At 51.5% G+C, this 24,142-nt stretch overlaps 2 protein-coding genes and 1 pseudogene across 2 annotated transcripts in view; all 3 read right to left on the reverse strand.

Annotated features, from left to right (window-relative positions):
• Positions 1–24,142, reverse strand: part of LOC135975228 (Fc receptor-like protein 2) — a 154,335-nt gene that overhangs the window by 88,292 nt on the left and 41,901 nt on the right. The gene's annotated exons all lie outside the window — the stretch shown is intronic.
• Positions 12,636–13,832, reverse strand: LOC135975106 (olfactory receptor 6N1-like; annotated as a pseudogene).
• LOC135975507 (olfactory receptor 14A16-like) lies at positions 22,985–23,941 on the reverse strand. The gene has a single exon (XM_065566724.1). The coding sequence runs from the start codon at positions 23,939–23,941 to the stop codon at positions 22,985–22,987; it is 957 nt and encodes a 318-aa protein (XP_065422796.1).

A 24,142-nucleotide genomic window follows, 5' to 3' on the forward strand; every position in this document is an offset into this window, starting at 1 on the left:
CGAGCAGTGCTATGGGGGTGGGTCTCCAGCCCACGTGTCTGGCCTGAGCCATGTGAACCCCACCGACACTAGATGCTGCCACTTTGGTCCTTGGTGCTCCATTTTGCGTGGGGGTTGGGGAGGGGAGGCACCTCCAAGGGAGTCCAGGACAGTGGGGGGGTCGCTTTGCTATGGGCTCCTGAAGGAGAGGGTGCTGACAACATCACTGAGAGGGGGGAGCGTGGGGCCCAATCTGCCCAATGTCCCGGAGGAGGGAAGGGGACACATTGTCCAACCATGCCCCTGTCCTTCCCCCGAGTGGCATCAGGCGTCACCCTGTCCCCATCTCTCCCTGGTGCAGCGTCCGCCAGGCACTCCGAGGACGAGGAGGAGGAAGAAGAACGGGTAGACTTGGTAACAGAGGAGGCTGCTCTCATGAACATCCGAGAGCAGCTCCATGGCCGAGAAAAGGTACAAACGTTCCCCAGCTGTGCTGGAACTGAGATTGTCCTGCTCCTTCCCAGCATCCCGACCCCCTGCAGAAGGTCTTGGCCCTAATGGGGACCTTTCTCCTTCATGATCTGGGACCCCCAAGATGGGGGTGTTTGTCACACACCAGCCGGGGTCTCCTCCCCCCACAGGCACTGTCCCAGTTCCTGACCCTGATTATGGAGGAGTCGTGGGTGATTTGGACAATAGGCGGGTCCCCACTATCCCCCATTCAGGCCTAAGTCCTGCAGCTGGTGTGGCTGGGGCAGGGAGGTCCCTGGCTAACTGGCTCTCTCTCCCCTAACCCCACTCCTGGTGGGCGCAGGACCAGGCGCAGCAGCTCGATTTCCTGCACGCCATCCACCCCGCGTGCCTCGCTGCCCAGCAGAGAGGGGACTACACATTGGAGCCACACTGCTCGAAGGCGGCTGTGGTGGAGAGGATTGTGGTGAGTGAGACACGGCGCCCGGCAGCTGGAGGGTGGATAGAGACATGGAAGGGGCAGGGGTCTCCCCGGCCGACGGTTGGGGGTTGGCTGGTGCTGGAGGGCAGCTGAGGGCAGGGATTGCTGGGGCTGAAGATTGGGAGAAGAGATGGGAGAACTAGTGGGCAGGAATCGGAGGAGCGGGAGGCAGCTGGGGGGATCCTGCTGGCTGTGTAATCTCCTCCTTGGGGAGTGTCAGTAAGGCCCGAATCTCACACGCTCCGTTGTTCCTTTGGGTCTCACAGGAGCTCATTGAGGAGCTTCCTCCCGACTCTCCACCGAGCGCCGTCCTGGCCAACTCCCTCATTGCTGTGGCCAACCTCAGGTACCGAGACCCTCCCGCCCGGTTCCCCTAACCCCGGTGCTGCTCAGGCCCCTGGCTGGAAGTCACTGCCCCTCCCACTCCCAGCTCATCTCCCAAGCTGAGGGGGGTCCTCTGGTAGAGGTGGGGGGAAGGGTCACTCCAACTCCTGTCTGCTCTGTTCTTTTCACTCCAGTCACATTGCAATGGCTTTGGGGAGAGGCTGACTCCCAGGATCAGATACAGCAGGGGCAGCAAGGTCCAGGGAACAGGCGCTATTCCTGCCCTGCCACAGTCTGTCTGGGAAACCTCGGCCTTATCATTCCCTGGCTTGGTGCCTCAGTTTCCATTCTCGCCAGCCTCTGCCTATTTCCCTGCAGTTTCATGTCCGTGTCGGTGCCAGTCCCACCCCCGCACTGCACAGTCTAATACCGGCTCCACTCTCTTGCCAGCACCATGACACCTGCCCTGGAGCCAGACCTGGAGACCCACCTCCTCCAAGCCGCCCTGCACGCCGTCTTCACCCTGGGCACGGAGAAGGGCACCACTCAAGTCCAGGTAGATCAGCAAAATCATGGATTGAAGAATCAGCTGTCATCCTGCCTGAATACTTGCTAATTGCCTGCAGTGGGATGGGAATGAGAGAGGCCAGGATATGTGTTTGGGGGTCTCACCAGTGCTTCCCAGAGACCCCTCTTGCCATCCTGTGGCAGGTGTAGCCCCAGTTTCCCTAAGTCTGACCCATGGCTCTCCCTTGCTTTGCAGGATCTGCATAGGGTCATACCACACCTTCTGGACGCCATGCTGGGGAACCTGCTGGGAAAGACCCCAGACACGGACAAGCTCCACTACATCTTGGAGGTGAGCCCGATGAGCGGGGTGGGGGCAATTTGACCTTCACTCTTAGATCCATTTTCCAATCTGTCCTCCTAGCTGGGACCCCAGTGGCCGTCCTTGGTCAGGGAAGTCAATGCAATGCAGGGTCAGGCCCTTCCTCCTTGAAGGACAGAGGAAGGAGCTGGGACTTCACCCAGAGCTCTGCCTGGTTGTGTCGAGCACTAAGCACAGGGCCGCTGGCTGGTTTGGGGAGTGAGAGTGTGAACCCCTCCTGGGAGATCCAGAAGATGGTCCTCAGAGAAGAGCCACAGCCTCATTCCTAGAGAAACAGGAGGGCACCAGAGAATCAGCCCTTGTCTCTGATGGGCCCCGAGATTCCTGGGGGGATTGTGCTCACACTCAGTCCCTTCACCCAGCCAAGGACTTGAGAACCAGAGATGGGGGAGGGGTCTGTCTCCTTCCTGGGGAGCTGTTCAGGAATCAGCAGTTCAGGGAGGATGGGACCAGCCCCGACACCGAGCATTGTCCCAATCTAGAGAGACAATGACAAGCTGTGACCTGCAGGATACAAGCATCGTCCTGGGGGCTGGGGGCTAGGAGTGTTCCTCTTGGGGAGGCAGAGTCAGAGCAGAGAATGAGCCTGGCTTGAGTCAAGTTCTTGTCCTGGTTAAGTGGCAACTCTCGCTTGTAAGGGGAGCAGGCTCCAGGTTCTTGCCTTCTTGTCATCCTGGAGCAGCTGGGGAAGCAAATCCTCCTGGAGGGCCCTGCCCGCATCCCTGTTCTCCGGGCTCCCTTGCGGGCAGAGAGAACTAAGGATCCAGCTCTAGCTCCTATCCTCTAGCATCTCCTGCAGAGGGGCTGAGGGGAAGGAGAGTCCTGGCCCAGGCGGGGACTGGGAGCTGACAGGAAAATGCTGATGGAGTCCCCTCTCCATCTCCCTTCCATTAGAACTCAGCCGAATTCCCCAGGATGGGCCACCACATGGCACAGCTGGCTCTGTCCATCAGTGACCCAGACCAGGACATCAGCCAGCAGGCCAGGGAGGGGGTTTACCGGCTCTACCAGCTCCTGCTGCGCCAGAGGGGTAAGGAACCCGGCTAGACGAGTGAGACTGGGACCCCAGCCAATTTCTCTCAGAGTGACCCCGGCTGGCGGATCAGTCTCTCTCTGTCTTTCTGTGTTCTCCACCACCCCCGCAGTTCTGTTGGGCTCTGCCCACTGTGCAGCCACCAATGGGATTGGAAGGACACAAGCCCTGCAACCAGAATGACCAATGTGTATGTGTCTCTCTCTTTCCCAGACCTGAACATCCATGAGGTCGAAGACCTTTGGTGCTGGGACTGGCACCAGGACAGCAGGCTCCTGGGCTACAAGAACACCGCCAGGGTCGGGGAGGTAAGGACACTCTGCCAGGGCATGGCATAGCTCTGCAGGGCAGGTGGCTGCCTCCTGGAGCCACGCGACGGAGTTGCCGTTCTAGGCCAGGATTTGGAGCCTGGTTCTGGGCAATCTGCTGAAGCCTCACATCGGGTTGGTTTCAGGTCTTTGGCAAAGTCTTCTGCGAGGGGCAGAGAAGATTCTTCCTGCAGACAGCAGTGCTGGCCATGCACGACCCCCTGCTGCGTGTCAGCCAGGCTGGGCTGCTCCTCACTTACTCCCTCCTGGGGCAAGCCCAGCAGCTGATGGGGAGCAAGGTGAGCAGCTGCATTAGACTCAGGAGATTGGGGCGGGGCCCAGGCCTCATTCCCATCCTCTGGCCATTCGCCGGCCTGGCAGCAAGGCGACTGGTGGGGAATGAGAGTGAGAGCAGCTGCTCCTGGGAAGGGAGATGAATTCACCTCCATGAGCAGGAGGGAGCCAGCTTGTCCCCGGAGCAGTTCCAGCCCAGCTCTTTAGCAAGGCTAATGAATGACAAGCATTGCCTCAGCACGGACTTCTGTTCTTGGGAAGGGCAGCAGAGTCCTCTACGTGCCCTCTGCGAGCCTCTCCTGTCACCCGCGCCACCACCCAGAGTTGTTCCCGTCGCTGGCAGCCTGGGAGGCCAAGGACTGAGGGGTGATGGCGACTGACGGGGCAGTTCTGAGGCACATGGGCAAGGGAAGCTCGTCCTGCTGCTGGCGGGACTGGACCCGCTCTAGAGAGAACGGGAGGATTCAGTCAGCAGGGGCTGCTGATCTGCCCCATTCACCAGGGCTGCCATCCTGTGCCTTCAGCCTCAGTGGCTGGGATGACTTGGGGAAAGGTCTCAAGCTCCCCACATCAGTCTTCACTGCTGCCAGAATCCGCCCCCACCCGCTAGAGCCCCCTCCCTGCCCAACCTGGGTGGGGGTGGAGGAGAGGGGTCGGAGAACTTGAGCTGTGGATTGGCGGTGGAACAGCTGTGGGCGGGAGGTAGCAGGAGCTCCCACTACAAGGAGGGGGGTTGGCACTGGAGGTCCCTAGAAAGACTCTATTCTGGGGGTCAGGAGGGGGACTCCATCCCTCAGAGGTGCGCGGGTGCTGGGTGGAAATGCTGTTGGTCCCAGGTGCCCTTAATTCCCCATGATTCCGTGGGGCCTCTGAGTCTCTGACAGGTCCTCGTTCTCTTGCAGCAGGAGGACGTCACGGGCAACATAATGAACCAACTTTACATCATCCGGCACTTGCGCCAAGTGCCGGAGGCGCTGCAGGAGTTCTGCCTCCAAGTCCACCAGCAACTCCCGCTCCCTCTAAACGGGGAGTGTAGTGAGACTGAGTGGCCTCCCTCCGAGCAGGAGAGCGATGGCCCCTCTACACGCCCCTTGGAGGGTGGAGCCTATATCGCTCCGTCCCCTGCGTCTGTTGGACGGTTTGTTGCCCGGCCGCCGGGGCCTCTGGTACACTCTGTTGCGACTGAGTGGCCTCCCACCCAGCAGGAGAGCGACAGCCCCTCTACACGCCCCTTGGAGAGCGGAGACTATATCGCCCCAGCTCCCTCGCCTGGAGGACTATTTGTTGGCTGGCCACCAGGGCCTCCTTTGGACTCTCTTGAGACTGAGTGGCCTGCCTCCGAGCAGGAGAGCGAGGGATCCCCTACATGCCCCTTGGTGGGCGGAGCCTATATCACCCCGCCCCCCTCGCCGTAAGGACCGGGGCGTGGGGCCGGAAATATAAAAGGCCGGCCCTGCACCACAGTTGGGGGACAGCCTGCAACAGAGGAGGACACTTGGACTGTTCTCCAGAGGTCCCTAACCCTAACCCCAGGCATGGACGAGGACTGGCCCGGAGTACCCACTGCAGTTTTCCCCAAGGAACCGGAAGAGGCCTGGAGGCCACAGCTACCAAACCCCGGGGAGGCAGGAAGTAGCCCAGGGGCAGCCCGGGAGCTTCTGGCTGCAGAGCCCGGCGCGACTCAGTCGGCTTGTTGCGGCTGGATCCCTGCCGACGCAAGGGCAACCAACCCTGCCCCTGCCCCTGCCAGCGCCTTGGGCTGGGACGCGGGGGAGGAGGATGGGACCGCATCCCCCTGCCACCCCACCCCAGGTGGCTGACCCCTACACGGTGCAAGGAGGCTGTAGCCCAGGACAGGAACTGTTTGTTGGCTGGCCACCGGGGCCCCGTCCAGGCTAGAGCCAGCCCTATCAAGTCTGTCTGTTTGCTGGCTGCCAGGGTTCCCCCAGGCCGGGGTCCGCCCTTGAAGTTTGGTTGTTTGTGGGGTGCTTGGGCCCCGCCCAGGCCTGAGCCACCCCGATACACTGTGTTGAGAGGCTGACCACTTGAGCGACCTCAGCCCAGCAGCGCCGGCTCAACCATGTTTGCCGCCCCAAGCAAAAAAACCCCCAAAAAACAACGCTCGGACTGCCAAAGCGAGCAAAAAGAAAACCAGAAAACCCCCAACCACTTGGACTGCCGCCACCCGAACTGCCGAAGTGCAAAAAACAAAAAAGTCGCCCGGCCTGTGCTGCCCCAAGAATGGACGAAATGCCGCCCCAGGCGTGGGCTTCCTCCGCTGGTGCCTGGAGCCGGCCCCGCACCTGGTTGCGACAGCTGATCGCTGAGGTAGGGCGGCTGCTCCACCCCCATGCAAGAGGGCGCTAGAGTAGGCCAGAGCGACTGCACAGGCTAGCAGCCAATCAGAGAAGGGCCAAATGAGAGTCAGTCAGGGCCGAGATTAGAGCCAGCCAATCAGGGCTAGGCTAGGCCCTATATAAAGGCTGCCCCGGCGAGCAGCAGGTACTCTATCCCAGAACTTCATGGGGGAAGGTCTGTCTCCCGGGCAGGAGACCAGTATCTCGGGCTGGGCAGTATTGCACCTGGCCATCCGATGGCCGAGACAAATTGGAACTGGCCCTTGAGACAAGGGGCTAGACTTTGGGGGTTGTGGTTGGCCACCGAGGCAGGTGCAGGAGTGTTGCTAACCCCCACCCCCTGGAATGGGGTGAGGATGGACTAGTGGGCACTGCTGGAGGGGAAGTGGCCTGAAGGACACTGTCAAGAGGTGAGCAACGCGGGTCCCGATGCCAACAGAGGACAAGAGATGGATGGGATGCTGCCAGCAGAGGGCATTCCCCATGGAGTGAGCTAATTCCCGGAGCGACCAGCGGGAGGCGCCATGGTGGTGAGTCCCAACCCTGTCAAAACCGCCCAGCCCTATTATGGGCCCACTGCTACCCTGCAGACTCTGGGCCAGACCAGACTGGGCCAGCGGGAGTGGCTCCCCTCGGAGTGGGAGAGAGAGAGGGAGAGCTAGTGGAAGGGGAAATGGAGCCCCCTGGCACTCACAGAAACTCTCCCCCCCCTCTCTGTGGAGCAGGGTTCTTCCCTCTGCCCCCCAAATTCCTTCATATGGGGCAGGACCTCTTTCCCTTGCACCCACTCCCCTTCCCCCTTTCCTTGGTCTACCCCCCTCCCATTCCTGCTGCGCCCATGTGGTGCAGAAAGGCCCTTGTGTCAGGGCCACAGCCCCACTGGAGCTCGGAGAGCTCCACTTTTGAGGAGGTGGGGGTGGGACAGAGGCTCAGGGCTAGCTTCATCTCCTGCCCTTTATTCTCCCCTTGGCCCTTCTATGGGGTCTCTAGGTATGACAGGAATAGGAGCCTCCTTCCCAGCTGTCTTCCAGGCCCTGGGATCTGGCACAGCCTCCCAGACGGGCACATCCTGTAGCTGAGCCACGTCAGGGAGCAGTGGGGACAGGTCACCTCGTCCCATCCAAGCAAGCAATGCTGGCTCTCAAAGAGGCTTAGATGGAAGAGCCCAGTCCCTCATGGAGGTAAGAGCCATTTACTCCTTGGGGCGTGTGGGTCTCTTGGGGGAGAAATGGCATCCCCGATGCATAGCCTGTCTGGGAGCTTCCCCTGTTCCTGGCTCCCAGTTCTGGGACAGAGACTTCTCCATCATCCTACCACCCTGGTTTCCTTCCTAGGAAGGGGCTCTCCAGAGACGTCCTCGAACCTGGACTCCTGAGAGCATTTCTGGCAGGAGACTCCAGCCCCTGGGGCATGAAGAGAGCATCGGGTAGTCTTGATCACCTGGCATCTCTGGTCTCCAGCTCCACTTCCCGCAGCAGTGGGGTTTCTCCAGCCCCCTCACCACACCTGTCAGCCTCTGAATGTCAGAGTCACCAGAACGAGCAAACTCCAGTTCCAGGCAGAGGAGCCTGTGTGTCCTCAGTCCCTCTGGAAACCAGGTCTGAAATGGGGAGCAAGGACCCCAGGCCACGAACAGTCAGAGTGAGCAGAGCAGGCCTGTAACAGGGTGCTTTCCCCTGGGCTGCACAGCCTGGGGCCTAGCCAAGCTGACTATAGACTGAGCCCTAACTGAGAGGCAAAAGGAGAGGCCAGCGCATCCCACCTCCCCTGCCCCTGGAGCGTCGCTAAACTATCAAAAATGAATACAGTGGAGTCACATCTTACGTGGGGGTTAGGTTCTAAGGTCAGCGCATGTCAGGGTTCCCTCCCCACTCTGAATTTTAGGGTACAGATGTGGGGACCTGCATGAAAGACCCCCTAAGCTTATTTCTACTAGCTTAGATTAAAAACTTCCCCAAGGCTCAAATTCCTTCCTTGCCTTAGTAGAGCTGCCACCATCAACTGATTGAAACATTCAGGGAGGGCCACTTGGAGCCCCACCTTGCCCCTGCCACCCCCTCTGAGGTGGGTCAGTATTATCCCTGTTCGCTGGGGCATAGGGATAGAAAGCAACTGGCTGCAAGGTCACACACGACATCCCTGACAGGGGCAGGAAGGAAGCGCGGAACTGATACCAGTCCAGCTCCAACCACTAGACTCCAGCGACTTCCAAAGTCAGAGAACCCAGGAGCCCTGACTCTGACACTAGGCCTTAAATGACAAGACCAACCTCCCTCCCACTCAGGAAGCCATAAAAGGGACCATCTGCTGAGCTCCCCTTGGCAATGTTGCTGTCAGAGACCATTGCTAGTGGGTGCCAAGTGCCTGAGCAGGGAACTGCTTGAGAGCCTCCTAGAGACTCGCAGGTGTTTGACTGTGACCCTCAGGGAGCCGTGGCAAGAGACTCTCCGGCTCTAACAAAGGGTTTCTGTTCTCCTAGACAGTCAGCCCGTGAGGCCAGTTTGCAGAATGGGGAAGAGCCCTTTGGCGAGGCGTTGGAGGATTCACCATGAAGGTGGCAGCAGCGGCAGTGCCGGGTCCCCATGGGCCAAGCCTCCACTCCTGACACTCCAGGCTAATCTCCCCCTGCTCTCAGTGGGGCTTGGCTTTAGCTGCTGGGCCTGTGAGCCTAGACCTGGGTCTCAAACTCAAATGGCCATGAGGGCCGCCTGAGGATTAGTTCATTGGCCAGAGGAGCGCATCGCTGACACCCCCCATCACTGTCCCGAGCCCTGCCCCCAGAGGGGGAGGAGGGGTGTGTGGGGGGGCTCAGAGCAGGAGTTGAGGTGCAGGGGGCTCAGGGCAGGGAGTTGGGGTGCAGGGTGCAGGAGGGAGTGTGAGGTGTGGCAGAGGGGTTGGGGTTCAGACAGGCGGCTCGGGAGGAGGTTGGGGTGGAGAAGGGGTGTGGGATGCAGAAGGGGGCTCAGGATAGGAAGTTGGGGTGGAGGAAGGATGTGGGATGTAGCAGGGGGCTGAGGTGCAGACAGGAGTCTTAGGGCAGGGGGTTGGGATGTGGGGTGCAGGAGGGAGTGTGAGGTGTGGCAGAGGGTTGGGGTGCAGGCACTGGGCTCATGGCAGGGGGTTGGAGTGTGGGGTGCAGGCGGGAGTGCAGGCAGGAGGCTCAGGGCAGGGGGTTGGGGTGTGGGGTGCAGGAGGAAGTGTGAGGTGTGGCAGGGGATTGGGGTGTGGGGTGCAGGCGGGAGTGCAGGCAGGAGGCTCAGGGCAGGACATTGGGGTGTGGGGTGCAGGAGGGAGTGTGAGGTGTGGCAGAGGGTTGAGGTGCAGGCACTGGGCTCATGGCAGGGGGTTGGAGTGTGGGGTGCAGGCGGGAGTGCAGGCAGGAGGCTCAGGGCAGGGGGTTGGGGTGTGGGGTGCAGGAGGAAGTGTGAGGTGTGGCAGGGGATTGGGGTGTGGGGTGCAGGCGGGAGTGCAGGCAGGAGGCTCAGGGCAGGGGGTTGGGATGTGGGGTGCAGGAGGGAGTGCGAGGTGTGGCAGAGGGTTGGGGTGCAGGCAGGGGCTCATGGCAGGGGGTTAGGGTGCAGAAGGGGTACAGGATGCTGAAGGGGGCTCAGGATAGGGAGTTGGGGTGCAGGAAGAATGTGGGATGCAGCAGGGGGCTGACGGCAGGGAGTTGGGGTGCAGCCCGGGGTTGAGGTGCAGGCAGGAGGCTCAGGGCAGGAGGTTGGGGTGCAGAAGTGTTGTGGGATGCAGAAGGGGGCTCAGGATAGGAAGTTGGGGTGCAGCAGGGGGTTGGGGTGCAGGACGGGGGCTCATGGCAGGGGGTTGGGGAGCAGGACGGCATTGAGCTCTGGCCTGGAGCCGCTTACCTAGAGAAATAGCCCCGCAGGCCGCGTGTTGGATACCTCTGGCCTAGGCCGAGCACTCAGGGATTCCCATCAGCCTGCTCAATGGCAAATGCAGCCACCCAAAGAAGGGAAGAAGAATGGAAGTGAGAGTAAAGCTGGACCATCCGCTGAGCTGCTGCAATCAAGTGAGCAGAGCCGGGGAGAGAAGAGGGAGAACTCGAAGGTGGCTGGCGGCAGTAGGGAGGAGAAGCAGTTTGGGAGCCAGGAGAGGAGAAATAAATAGTTAATGACAAATGCTGCAGGCTCTCTCTTGTGTGGTGAAGGTTGAAAAGGGGTCTCTTTACTATCACGCTAAACTTTAAAATAGCTGTGTATGATGCGGGGGGGGGGAGGGGGAGGCTATAAAGGTAAGAGGTCACTCTAGGGGCTTGAAGTCCCGGATTCTCGGGCTATTGCCTCCTTCTACCAGCTGATCTCAACCCAGCAACTCCTTCAGATGGTAGCAGTAGTGAGCTCTTGTCCTCCTTTTCTGGACGAGCCACCAGAAAAAGGACAGGATACATGTGGCCAAGGAAATAGAGCTCCAAGTGCCTTCTGCACACTGTGTCCAACCACAGTAAAAAGCGGGGTTTGAGGTGGAGGTTGACAGCTCACGATCCCCCATGTAATAACCTCGTGACCCCCTGAGGGGTCCTGACCCCCAGTTTGAGAACCCCGGCTTTAACATCATCAGTATTTCTGAGTGGTCCAAAATTAGGGTGAAAATTGGTTAAAAAAAATAGCTTGGGGTAAATTTTCAGTAAAAATTGGTAACAACTCAAACCGAAGGGCCTTTGTATGTAATAGTGCTACTGTGTGTGTGTGTGTGTGTGTGTGTGTGTGTGGATGCATATCGTGTGGGGGGGCCTTTGTGTGAACCACCTTATATGGAATATGCTTGTGAGTGCCTGCTTTCTGTATTTCTGCATTGTGTGTGTCTCTCTGGGTGTCTCCTTGTGCCTGCCTGTGTATCAGTGTGTGCGTGCTGGGAAATGAATTCTTGGTTAGTGTTGGTGTGAGTTGTAATTTTCTGTGTAACAGACGGCTGAAGGGAGACCCTCAGCTGGGGTAAGTGAAAGTAGCTCCACTGTGGACAACTGAGTTGGGTGGTGAAAACGAGAGTGAGGAGCTAGCCGGATGTTCCAAATGTCTTCCTGATTGCTGCCCGTACCACTGATGTCCAGGCACAATGGTTCTCCACAGAGCTGCGCCTTCAACTGACTGATGCTAGATGCACCCCTGTCTGAGACATCCATGGGGCTATCTGCATCACTGGCAGCAAGTGTGTATTGCCACAGTCTTGCAGCTCTGTCCAGCCGCTCTGGGAATCACTTGCTGGTCTCAGTCTAATCCACAGCAGCAACGGACCTGAATGAAGCTTCCTGGACTTCAGGATCTGAGACAAAAAACTCAGATCCAAACACCCCCAATAAACCTGGTGAGTCTCAGAATCCAGAACTGAATTTCACAGCCCTGGTCATTCAGCCCTGCCCTTAGTTGGACAAACAGCCACATGTGGACCACACCAATTGGCCTCCTTCCTGGCAGGTTCAGATGCCGCATGAAGGGACAATAGACATGGAGTGTGAACAAACTTCTGGGTTCTGACCCATAGAAATGAGCACCTTGGGGCACTTATGGAGCACACTGTCTGATGTGGGGTGGGTCGGGGCGAGACAGAGAGCATGCACATGTATCCCCACTGATCTACCTAATCATCTCTTTATCCATCCATCCAACTGTCCATCTGTATAATCATCTGTCCATCCATCTAATTGTCTTTCTTGCTGTCTGTCTATCAAGATGCCTGTCCATTTTCATGGAATCATAGACTTTAAGCTCAGAAGGGACCATTAGGATCATCTAGTCTGACCTCCTGCACAAAGCAGGCCACAGAATCTCACCCACCCACTCCTGTATCAAATCTGTGTCTGAGCCATTGAAGTCCTCAAATCATGGTTTAAAGACTTCAAGGTGCAGAGAATCTTCCAGCAAGTGACCCGTGCCCCACACTGCAGAGGAAGGAAAAAAAAAAAAAAGACAGGGCTTTTGCTAATCTGCCCTGGAGGAAAATTCCTTCCCAACCCCAAATATGGCGATCAGCTAAACCCTGAGCATGTGGGCAAGACTCACCAGCCAGACACCCAGGAAAGAATTCTCTGTAATAACTCAGATCCCACCCCATGTAACATCCCATCACAAGCCATTGGGCATATTTACTGCTAGTAGTCAAAGACAATTAATTGCCAAAATTGCCTGTCTCCCAGGGCTGTCAGAGCAGTGGTTCTCAACCAGGGCCATGTGCAGCTTGGGGGTACATAGAGGTGTTCCAGGGGGTACATCAGCTCATCTAGAGATTTGCCTAGTTTTACAACAGGCCCCATAAAAAGCACTAGCAAAGTCTGTACAAACTAAAATTTCATACAGACAACGACTTGTCTATACTGCTCTATAGACTATACACTGAAAGGTGAGAACAATATTTGTATTCTAATTTATTTATTTCATAATTTTATGGTAACAATGAGAAACTCGGCAGTTTTTCAGTAGCAGTGTGCTGTGATAGTTTTGTATTTTTATGTCTGATTTTGTAAGCAAACAGTTTTTAAGTGAGGTGAAACTTGGAGATAGGCAAGAGAAATCAGAGTCCTGAAGGGGGTAAAGTCGCCTGGAAAGGTGCGAGACACTGTTTTAAGAGCAGGACATGAAGCCCAATGAAGCTCAGGGAAACACGACCTGGGACTACAGCAGGATTCGCTTCAGGGCCTACCCCAACCCATGTTATATCTATTTTAACCCAAGGAAATTGACAGGTTAGCGTGGTCCAAACATGAACTTTCTACAAGCTTTCCTCAGGGCCTCCTGGACCTCTTTGTTTCTCAGGCTGTAGATGAGGGGATTGACCAGGGAGTCAGGACTGTGTAAGCAACAGACAGAACTTTCTTGAAGTCGCTCAGGATGTCGGTGGTTGGGAACATATAGACAGTCAGCAGAGTTGAATAATAAATGCTCACCATGATGAGGTGGGAGGAGCAGGTGGAAAAGGCCTTTCGCCTCCCGGTGATGGACGGGATTCTGAGGATGGTGGAGATGATGCAGATGTAGGATATGAAGGTAAGCAGGAATGGGACGAGTGAGAAAAGCAAGCCGAGTGTGAAAGTCACCATTTCCATCAGGTGAGGGTCATTGCAGGGAGTTTTACAAGGAGTTTTACAAGGGGGATGAGATCACAAAAAGAAATGGTCAATACAATTGGGCCCACAGAATATTAACTGAGATATCGATAACATATTTATGCTATTACCTAGGAATCCACCTATCCAACAGCCACCTGCGAGCTTCAGGTAAGACCTGTGACTCACACAGGTTGGATCGCGCATAGGATTGCATATGGCTAAATATCGATCATAAGACATCACTGATCAGAGAAGGCATTCTGTAGCAATCAGAGAACCAACGAAATAAAATTGTGTGACACACCCATTGAATGAAATAGTCCTGTCCCCAGCCAGGGGACCTGCCATCATCCTGGGCAGGATGGTGGAGCTGTAGCAGGTCTCCAGGCAGGCCAAGTTCCCCAGGAAGAAATACATGGGGCTGTGAAGGTGCTGATCAGCCAAAACTAGTGCAATGAAGAGGATGTTCCCAGCCACAGTCACAATGTAGATCACTAGAAACAGCGGGAAGAGAAGAATTTGAAGTTCATGGATATTCCCAAAGCCCAGGAGGATGAATCCAGTAATGGACGTTTTATTTCCCTCTGTTGTGTCTGCCATGGGGTTTGTCAAGAAAAGTAATAATTAAAAAGCAGTAATAGTAGCCTGTGGGACATGACATGAAACAGGTACATTTGTGGAGGGGTGGGGGTGTTACTTTATTTTATTTGATGTTTAAACTGGTTATAGAGGTAGGGAGAGGCTCTTTGGGATTTCTACACTTTGGGGGGAGGGATAGCTCAGTGATTTGAGCATTGGCCTTCTAAACCCGGGGTTGTGAGTTCAATCCTTGAGGGGGCCATTTAGGGATCTGGGGCAAAAATCTGTCTGGGGATTGGTCCTGCTTTGAGCAGGGGGTTGGATTAGATGACCTCCTGAGGTCTCTTCCAATCCTGATATTCTATGACCTTTCCCCTGCAAATACCATCAAAATCAGCAAGATGGATTTAGTTTAGATAGTAGAAAAACATTCTAACTCTAAGGGTAGTTACGCCCCGGAACAGGTTACCAAGGCAGGTTTTGGAATCCCTGTCATTGGACATTTGAAAAGCAGCTTAGACAAACACCTGTCAGAGATGGTCTAGATGGTCAGCACAGGAGGGTGGACTAGGTGACATCTCAAAATGCTTTCCAACTCTTTCTATGGTTTATGATTCTATCTCCTTGTGACACACATCTCTGAATTGTTTACTGATTCCTTAGTGGTGAATTTGTATGTGAAGTTTTAGTTAAGCAGTACAATATTAGTAGGTTGATTGTTATTCTATGTCTTTTTTTAGGGTGTTTTAACAGGTTTACAAATCCTAGACATGTAAATATCAGATACAATACTTGCCTATTTCTTCTTCATGTCAGCTAGAAATTACATTATTTCAGTCATATCAAACTGTAAGCTCATGTGTTATAGGGTTGCTTTTATCGTCTGTAACCTAAAAAGCACTCTGATGACAAATTAATGAAGAAAGAGAGATAGATGGATGAAGGAAAGGGAAAACCTTCTCTACCTCCTTCTGGGGTCTCACTGACCTCTGGGCTTTAACCAACAACAATCCTGGAGGTTGGCTTTTATGCAGTGAATGACTGGGGATATACAAATGATCATAAATCCTCTGAAATTCCTGCCATTTTATCTGGCTAGGGCTGAGTAAACCCAGGGTGTTCTACATGCATCTAAACTGTCTGCTCAGGGTGTGTCTCACAGAAAGAAATCTGTTACACATCATTCATGACAATATACATACCTTCTGTGAATCTGATGAGAAGCTTTGTGCTTCCTCAAAAACAAATATAACAAAAGCTGGACTCTCTGATGTGACCTCTTCATGCAGTCTTTCACAGAGTACGATACAGGATCTAGAGTCTATCACCATCATCTTCATGGACCTCAGTAAAGAGACCTGAGAGTTCTACGCAGGACCCCCAGTTCCATTCTCCTACTTGGCACTGCTGGCTTTTAACTGATCCCAAAAGTGACTGCCTCCTCTTATTCGTTACATGAGAGAGCCACAACTACCTGGAATCTTCTGCTAATGGGAATTTTCAACTGCCTCAAAGACAGAGTTAATACTGCATTTATTTTTAGAACTTACAAACAAGTGTAACAAGTAAACTCCTAACCTGAGTGAGAAAGTTGCGGAGATAGGAGAACTTCTAGCTTCAAAGAAGGTGTTTCTCTTTACCAGTGCTAAGGAACATAAGAATTGCCACTTTAGAGGAGGTCAGTCATCCACCTTACACACTCTTCTGTCTCTAAACTGGCTAGTACCAACTGCTTTAGAAGAAGGTTCATAGTTTCACAGCAGAGACATTGAATCATCTTTTCTGACCTCCTGTACATAGCAGGACATTACTTTTAACCCAGTTAACTCTGTATTTAGTCGAATAATGTGTGATTGGTTAAAGCAACTTTCAGAAAAGCATCTGTTTTTGATCTGAAGATCTCGAGAGGTGGGGAATTCACCACTTCCCCTGGTATCTTGTTCCAATGGTTAATCATCTTCTCTGGAAGGGTGACTCCCTGGCTGGCGTGCCTCCTCATGTTTGGGCATGGCCTAGCAGGGTCTTCTTCTTCAGCACCCCGTGCCAACTATCACTTTGGCCACTCTCCGGTGGTCTAGTTCTCGTGACTAGGCCCTCCAGCTAAATCACATAGAATCTCACCCCTTCTGAGATAAACTCAGTTCAGCTCAACAGTAGTTCAGCAGCTGCACACCAGATCTTCAGTCTGACTTCAGATTTCATTGGCCTTCCAGCTCATCTCTGCGGGTCTTCGTGCCACCATCCTCGGCAGGCTGGTAGGGGAACCCCGGCCTGCCCTCTACGCTGCGTTCCAGCCCAGGGACCCTGTCGTAAGCAGCTCAGCTCTGTCTATTCACTCCCATTGCCTCCCCCTGGGCTACTTTCTAACTCAGCCTGTTCCTAGGCCTTTCTCAAAGCCCCTTCTTGGGCCCACTCCTCCACAGTCCCAGAAGGAAAGAAGATTTGTTATGGTGAACAAAGCTAATGTAGAGGTCCTACACCAGGGTTATCTGCCCCTAAGAGGCTCTTTGTATTTATCAGTCTCAGGACATCCTCTGGCCCCAGACTAGCCTTCCTCCACGCAATCTATAGTTTTTCTCTGACCTCAGCCAGCCCTTCCTTCAAGTTGCTAGCACAGGAGAACCATCCCTTCTCCTGCTCATCCCCTACTGTATTGGGCTTTTCCTCTATTAATTCCTCACTCCAGGTTTGACCTCTCTCGTAGGTGTAATAGGGTAGGGCTGACTGAGCTCCCAGGTCCTCATTAACCTCTTTCCGGCCAGTGTGGAGTCAGTGTCCCCCTTCAAGCCCTCAAGGTTAAACACTTGTGCCCCATTTTTCTAATTTACATTTGTCTGGCTTCTGTTTCCAGCCACTGGTTCTTGTCCTGCTAAATTAAGAGTGCCCTTTAGTACTAGGTCCTTTCTCCGCATGAAGGAAGGTCTACGCTGTAATCAAGTCACTTCTCAGTCATCTTTTTGATAAGACTGAGAGGTAGAACCCCAGGACCCCTTAGAAAGTCTCCAAGTATCCAAATCGGTTAGCTGTTGGCTTAATATGGGATGATACTGCTGGTAAATCTGAAGCAATAAATAATTTATCACTAAAAGCAGTGATGTCCTGGGGGTAAAAACCTGATTTTCTTGTTTACCCAAATTTCCCATTGATCATTATTGGTAAGGGACTAACTACTATAGCTTGATATGCAATGTTCACCCAAAGTCTTTCTCACATAATGGGCTAAGCGGAGAAGCTGAAGACCTCTAGGTTGGATTCTCATTTCTTCTCTTGAGTGGTCTTGATAATAACTTGCACATCATCCCATTAGCGGGATAAATATGTTAAAATATAATGATTGGAGCTGGCCAAAAATTACCCTATGGAACAATTTTCCATTGAAAGATGCTGCTTTTACAGAATAAGAAGATTTCATGGGAATGTGTTGATTAAATTGAAACTTTCAGTGGAGACCAGGCAGGCTCCTGGTTGACTTCAACTTGACAGTATCAATTCTGATAGTCATGCCTGACTAATCCAATTGCCTTCTATGATGAGCTAACTGGCTCTGTGGATGAGGGGAAAGCAGTGGACGTGTTATTCCTTAATTTAGCAAAGCTTTCGATACGGTCTCCCACAGCATTCTTGACAGCAAGTTAAAGAAGTATGGGCTGGATGAATGGACTATAAGGTGGATAGAAAGCTGGCTAGATTGTCAGGCTTAATGGGTAGTGATCAATGGCTCCATGTCTAGTTGGCAGCCGGTATCAAGCGGAGTGCCCCAAGGGTTGGTCCTGGGGCCTGTTTTGTGGGATATATTCATTAATGATCTGGAGGATGGCATGGACTGCACCCTCAGCAAGTTTGTAGATGACACTAAACCGGGAGGAGTGGGAGATACACTGGAGGGTAGGGATAGGATACAGAGGAACCTAGAAAAATTAGAGGATTGGGACAAAAGAAATCTGATGAGGTTCAACAAGGACAAGTGCAGAGTCCTGCACTTAGAACGGAAGAATCCCATGCATTGCTACAGACTAGGGATGAGTGGCTAGGAAGCAGTTCTGCAAAAAAGGATCTAGGGGTTACAGTGGATGAGAAGCTGGATTTGAGTCAACAGTATGTCCTTGTTGCCAAGAAGGCTAACGACATTTTGGGCTGTATAAATAGGGGCATTGCCAGTAGATCGAGGAACGTGATCATTCCCCTCTATTCAGCATTGGTGAGGCCTCATCTGGAGTACTCTGTCCAATTTTAGGCCCCACACTACAAGAAGGATGTGGAAAAATTGGAAAGAGTCCAGCCGAGGGCAACAAAAATGATTCGGGGGGTGGAACACATGACTTATGAGGAGAGGCTGAGGGAACTGGGATTGTTTAGTCTGCAGAAGAGAAGAATGAGTGGGGATTTGATAGCTGCTTTCAACTACCTGAAGGGGGTTCCAAAGAGGATGGATCTAGACTGTTCTCAGTGGTACCAGATGACAGGACAAGGAGTAATGGTCTGAAGTTGCAGTGCGGGAGGTTTAGGTTGGATATTAGGTAAAACTTTTTCACTAGGAGGGTGGTGAAGGACTGGAATGGGTTACCTAGGGAGATGGTGGAATCTCCTTCCTTAGAGGTTTTTAAGGTCAGGCTTGACGAAGCCCTGGCTGGGATGATTTAGTTGGGGATTGGTCCTGCTTTGAGCAGGGGGTTGGACTAGATACCTCCTGAGGTCCCTTCCAACCCTGATATTCTATGATTCTATGGTTCTGTGGTTCTGTGAGTTGGCTGATTCCTCAGCTGCCTGGCTGTCCAGATGCCCATGCTGTCTGCCCATCTCCAAGGCTCCCAGCTGCCCAGCAGGAAATGTCAGTTTTGATGAAATCACATTTTTCAAGGGAAGAATCTCTCATGTGAAAAATCCCAAGCAGCCCTTGAAAGAAGTTAAGGGGAAAAGTAAAGGCAGATTTCCTCTTGCAACCTTAACTCTGCCCCTCTGGGAATGCCAGTCTTCAGTCTCCACCCTTGATGAAACAAACCCTTCTCAGGTCTACATCAATATCCATAAATTATGTAGCTAGGATAGGAAAGGGTAGTTTGGAGGGCCCCTGGTGGCTTGGGATAGCTCTGCAGTGCCCGACTTCCATTTGGCTTATGGGTCCCTTGTTGGGGTCTGGTTTATTAACATACATTTCAAAATAAGCACAAAAGAATTGTCCAGACCAGTCCCAAGCCGGACACAGCCCCTCCTCAGTGAGGTCTCCCTGTCTGTCTATCTTCGAGTTTCCAAGTTGGGAGCAGCTTTTCATCCCTTCCCAGGATCTGCTTCTGCTCTCCCCTTGGACAAAAGTCTGTCTCCTGTAGGAGCCCACTGAGCCTGCAGCCTCTGCCACAGCTTCCCCCCCTATTTCCTGTTTCCCTCTGGCTCTCTAGAAAGAGCAGCTGTCCTCTATCAGGCCCCACTGAGAGGCTGGTGACAAGGTACAGATGGGTTGGGCCTATTCTCTCTTCAACACCCAACTCACCTGCTGAGTGGTTGAGTGAAGAAAAGAAGGTTGAGTTGAGTATTATTATATTGGTTGTCAGACAAGGAAACCTTGTTCTCAGGAATATTCTCCCAGAAACATATGTTGTGATGTCATTTCTATCCATTCTCAGTTTACCTGATTTGTGTTTGAAGGCCTGATTATTTACAGCTGGGAGGACTAACAATTCTTTAAGTTAATATCTCTTAGTGGGTATTTCATATCCCACAAAAAGAAGAACAGGAGTACTTGTGGCACCTTAGAGACTAACAAATTTATTAGAGCATAAGCTTTGTTAGACTCTAAGGTGCCACAAGTACTCCTGTTCTTCTTTTTGCGGATACAGACTAACACGGCTGCTACTCTGAAACCTGTCATATCCCACAATCACTCTTCCATGTTGATTCCCCAACAGAAAACATCTGCTATAACAATCATCACGTATTAGTTTCCCAAGGCTATATATGCTCATGTTAGCATTTATATATATGGCACCCAAGATTTATTAAATACAGCATAATGAATAAATTCCTAAATAGGGTTACTTATCAGGCAAGGACAAGTGTTACGAACAGGTGCTAACTAATGTAACTTTTTAAAAAGTTATCAATATAAAGCTGATTGGGAAAAACAAAATATTTCACGAATCTACAGAACAATTTCAAAAACATTTTCATTTCAAAGGTTTTGAAACTTACTTCCCGAAAAAAACATTTTTTACACAACATTTTTTTTTACTACTTCTGTCCCCATTTTCTCTATTTTTACATTCTTCTCTTTTTCTAAGGAAAAATGAAGGCGGGGAGGAGAAAAAGTGGAAGAAAAGAAAACCCAAAGAGTAAATTAATTCTATTTTCAACTTTTTATTTTTATCCTCACAAAACTCTGGAAAATGTCTGATAAAATTTTCACTTTATTTCACTTTATTTATTTCAATAAAAAGCAACTTTTTTCATCATAACAAAGATTGCGCATCTCTGTTTACAAACACACTTTTACATCAGAATTGAGAGGAATGACAGCCAAAGAGAATTGAAGTTTAACATGTGAAGATAGAAATAGTAAAACATTGTATATAGGAATTAACTCCAATTATCTTTGAAAATAAACCTTCCGTTCACTAAGAAAGTTAATGATCCAAAATTGGTATGCTGGATATTAAGACTTATTTGAGGAGAAAATAATGGGGGAATGGACTATTGTTCCCATCACTCCCTTTCTGGGCCCTAAATGAAAGAAAGAATGTGGTGAGGAAAGTACAGAAAGAAGAAAAAGAAGAACAGATGGAGGATTCCGGATTGAGCTTCACCATCATGGCTGCCACGCCTACTGTCTCCTGGGACCCCAGGCCTTCGTCATCCTGACCCTGGGCAACAGAGAAGAGCCCAGAGGACATCGCCACCCCTACCGGCTCCAGCTGAATCCCAACCACCACCTGGGATCACAGTTATTTCCATCTTTGATACCATTGAAGGGACTGACAAACTCGGAGGCTTTTGCTTCTAAGACGGGACAGTAACAGCAACAGCAACAATGAGAGCTCCAGCCCAACTTCTTCTCTTTTCCTCAAAAGCATTGTTATTACCATCCCTGAACTTGTCTTCACTACCGGGGTAATTTAACTTAAGTTACTCTACTCCAGCTACATGAATAACGTAAGTCAACTTACCCTGGATTCTTAACTGCGCTGCATCCACAGGAAATGCTCTCTGGTTGACTTCCCTTACTCTTCTCAGAGAGGTGGAGGACTGGGGTAGGTCTGCACTAGATCCACTAAATCAATCCCTGTGTCGATCTCCCCATAGTGAAAACAAGCCCTCTGATACTCTAAGAGACTGCCAAATAGCTGGGGAGTGAGGGGGGTTCCTTTTAAAAACTGCCTCCAGCTAAAGGGAAAAAAACAAGGGGTGTGGATAAAATGAAAGCCTGACTTAATACTTTACATTTCAAATACTGTGAGTGGTTTCCTTTCCTGTCTGGATATTTAATAAAAAGTTAACCTGATTTTTAGTGGTGTGTTTGCCATGGTGAGAAGCAGGCTGTGGTCTCTGGACACCAAGCTCCGGAATTTGATTAAAACTGTTTAGTGTTGGACAGTGACTGGGTTATGTTAACACCTTCAGCCCATTTTTCCCATCTAAATGAATAAATTAGGCACTTATCCAAGGGGCAAGGCCCCTAACATGTCATTACTAATACAATACAATCCCAGCACCATCCAAATAATCCTTTCAGTAGGAAAACAGCCATGCAGAAAGCTACAGAGGCTCCTTCCCATGTCTTGGTCATTGTGGAAAGCAAACCTTCAGCTTGCTCAGGAAATAGATATATCAAAGAGCTGACACATTGGCTTCCCAACCACAAGACCAAATATTGACACCCCATGTAACAATCATTTCCCTCTCCTCCCCCAAAAGAATAAAAGAACGAAACCAAATTGACCAACTGATCAATAAAACAATACAAAAGACAGATAAGGAAGGTGTTAGAACGTGGCGCTTATCCAGCTGTCCAGTCACCTGTCTCTTGCAAGAGGGCCCAATCAATGGGAGCCACGTACTTCCAAGGCAACTTCATCTGGGTAGAGTCTCACCAGTGTTTCTAGCTCTGGGGCTCTAGGGAACACTCTGATCCCCTTCCATTGACTGTGGGAGGCCATTGTCCAGCTCCCTTAGAGTTCAAAACCAGTATCTGAGTTCTCCCAAGCCCCCAGTCACTCACACACTCCACCAGAGCTTCACCTAGCCTGTGGTCCCTTTTGGCTTCTAGCTAAACCTCTTTAAGAAGAACAGGGCAGGAAGGCAAGGAACATGGGTGTAGCAAAGGGAAACTTTATGCTGTAAGCCCTTGACAGACACAGATCTGTAAAACAAGACAGTTCTGAGAATCCCCCTCCCCAGGACTGATCTGTGAGTCCAGGGTTCATCCGTGTTTCAAACTTGGCAGAGTCCCTTCTGCCATCTTGCTTCTGAAAGTCTTTATTACACGTGGCCATGGATGGCCCCATGCGACCCCAACAGGGGCATTGCACTGTTAAGTTGGCCCCAGTCTCTTGGCCATGGGTTCAAACTGTGAAGTTCCATCTCTGACTTTCATGCCTGTGGGCCCCCTGTATAGAAAAATCATTTTCCCTGGGAGTGGGCAACTAGCAGAGACACAATAAAGATCAATGGCCGCAGACTAGCATTGATGGGCTCTCAATGACGATCCTTCAATGAGGTGTCAAAGACCTCTCCCAGGCAGGGCAGCTGACTTGAATGCAGCACAATAGGCTGCCATTGAGCCAGGTCTGACTTGTCCTGTTACCGTGACAATATTTCCACATATACTACAACAAAGTTCACAACATGACACCATCACACCACACTCTGTCACACAAGCAAACAATTCACCAAAAGTCATGGTATCCAAATCAGCATTTATACCCCCAAAAGGAAAAGGGTCAGAGACCTCATCGAGTCCATTGGGAACTTGATTATGGCTATTCATTGTAGGTGGAAGGTGCTGAGATGGTGTGATGGTGGGTGGCAATACAGGATAGATAGATAGATTCTGATCTTATTTATACAGCTGTAAATATATAGTAAGTCCATTGTCTTGACTCTGCATTTTTACCAGTGTAAATGCCCCTTTCTGCTTAAGCAGATTTCAAAACATGTTTTCAAGGAGACAATAATGTTTTCATTTTATTATATTTAAAAAGAAACACAGAAAGAAATCGAGATCAAAGACGAAAGATGGACACTTCATTTTTGGTGAATAACCTCCCCGCCATGAGTTTCCTCAGGCCAGCTTTGATCTCCTTGTTCCTCATGCTGTAGATGATGGGATTCATCATTGGAGGCACCACAGAATAGAGAACAGCCACCATGAGATCCAGCACTGATGTTGAGCTGGAAGTGGGTTTCAGGTAGGCAAAGACTATAGTGAAAAAGAACAAGGAGACCACAGTGAGGTGAGGGAGGCAGGTGGAGAGAGCTTTATGCCGGCCCTGCTCAGAGGGGATTCTCAGCACTGTGGTGAAGATCTGAACATACGACACAACTATAAAAACAAAGCAGCTGAAGGCTAAGCAAACACTAAAGACAATAACCCCGGTTTCATGCAGGTATGAGTCAGAGCAGGCGAGCTTGAGGAGCTGGGGGATTTCACAGAAAAACTGATCCACCATGTTGCCTCCACAGAAGGATAGTGCAAATGTGTTCTCGGTGTGCACTGCAGCGTAGACAAAAACACTGATCCAGGCACTGGCTGCCATTTGGACACAAGCTCTCCTGTTTATAACTCTCTCATAGTGCAATGGTTGGCAGATGGCGACGTATCGGTCGTATGCCATGACGGTGAGTATGGAGTACTCGGTTACAGCAAAGAATATAAAGAAAAAGACTTGTGTGACACATCCAGAATAAGAAATTGACCTGGTGTTCATGAGGGAGTTGGCCATGGATTTGGGGACTGGGACAGAAATGGAGCCGATGTCTAGAATGGACAAATTCATCAGGAAGAAGTACATGGGGGTGTGAAGGTGGTGGTCAAAGGTAACAACTATGACGATGAGAAGATTCCCCATCAAGGCTGCCAGGTAAATCACCAGAAACACCACAAAGTGCAAAATCTGCAGCTCCCGAACGTCAGAGAATCCCAGGAGAAGGAACTCGGTCACGGTAGTTCGGTTGGACATTTCCCTCTCCATTCGTTGTGTCCTGCCTGTGGATGGAAGGACAAGGGCAATGGGCAAGATTAGACTGACAGAGAAAATGATCTAATTCTCTCTCCCTAATATCCCATGATGGGAATGTCAAAGGTGCACAGTTCTTGTCACTTCCACAGACTAGAAGTTGAGAGTGCTCCTTACCTCTGTGAGTCAGAGCACTAGTGAGAT

Source organism: Chrysemys picta, chromosome 13 (assembly GCF_011386835.1).
Source record: "Chrysemys picta bellii isolate R12L10 chromosome 13, ASM1138683v2, whole genome shotgun sequence".
Classification (NCBI taxonomy): Eukaryota; Metazoa; Chordata; order Testudines; family Emydidae; genus Chrysemys; species Chrysemys picta.

Coding starts and splice junctions, on each gene's coding strand:
- LOC135975507 (XM_065566724.1), bottom strand. CDS start 23,941: ATGTCCAACCGAACTACCGTGACCGAGTTCCTTCTCCTGGGATTCTCT.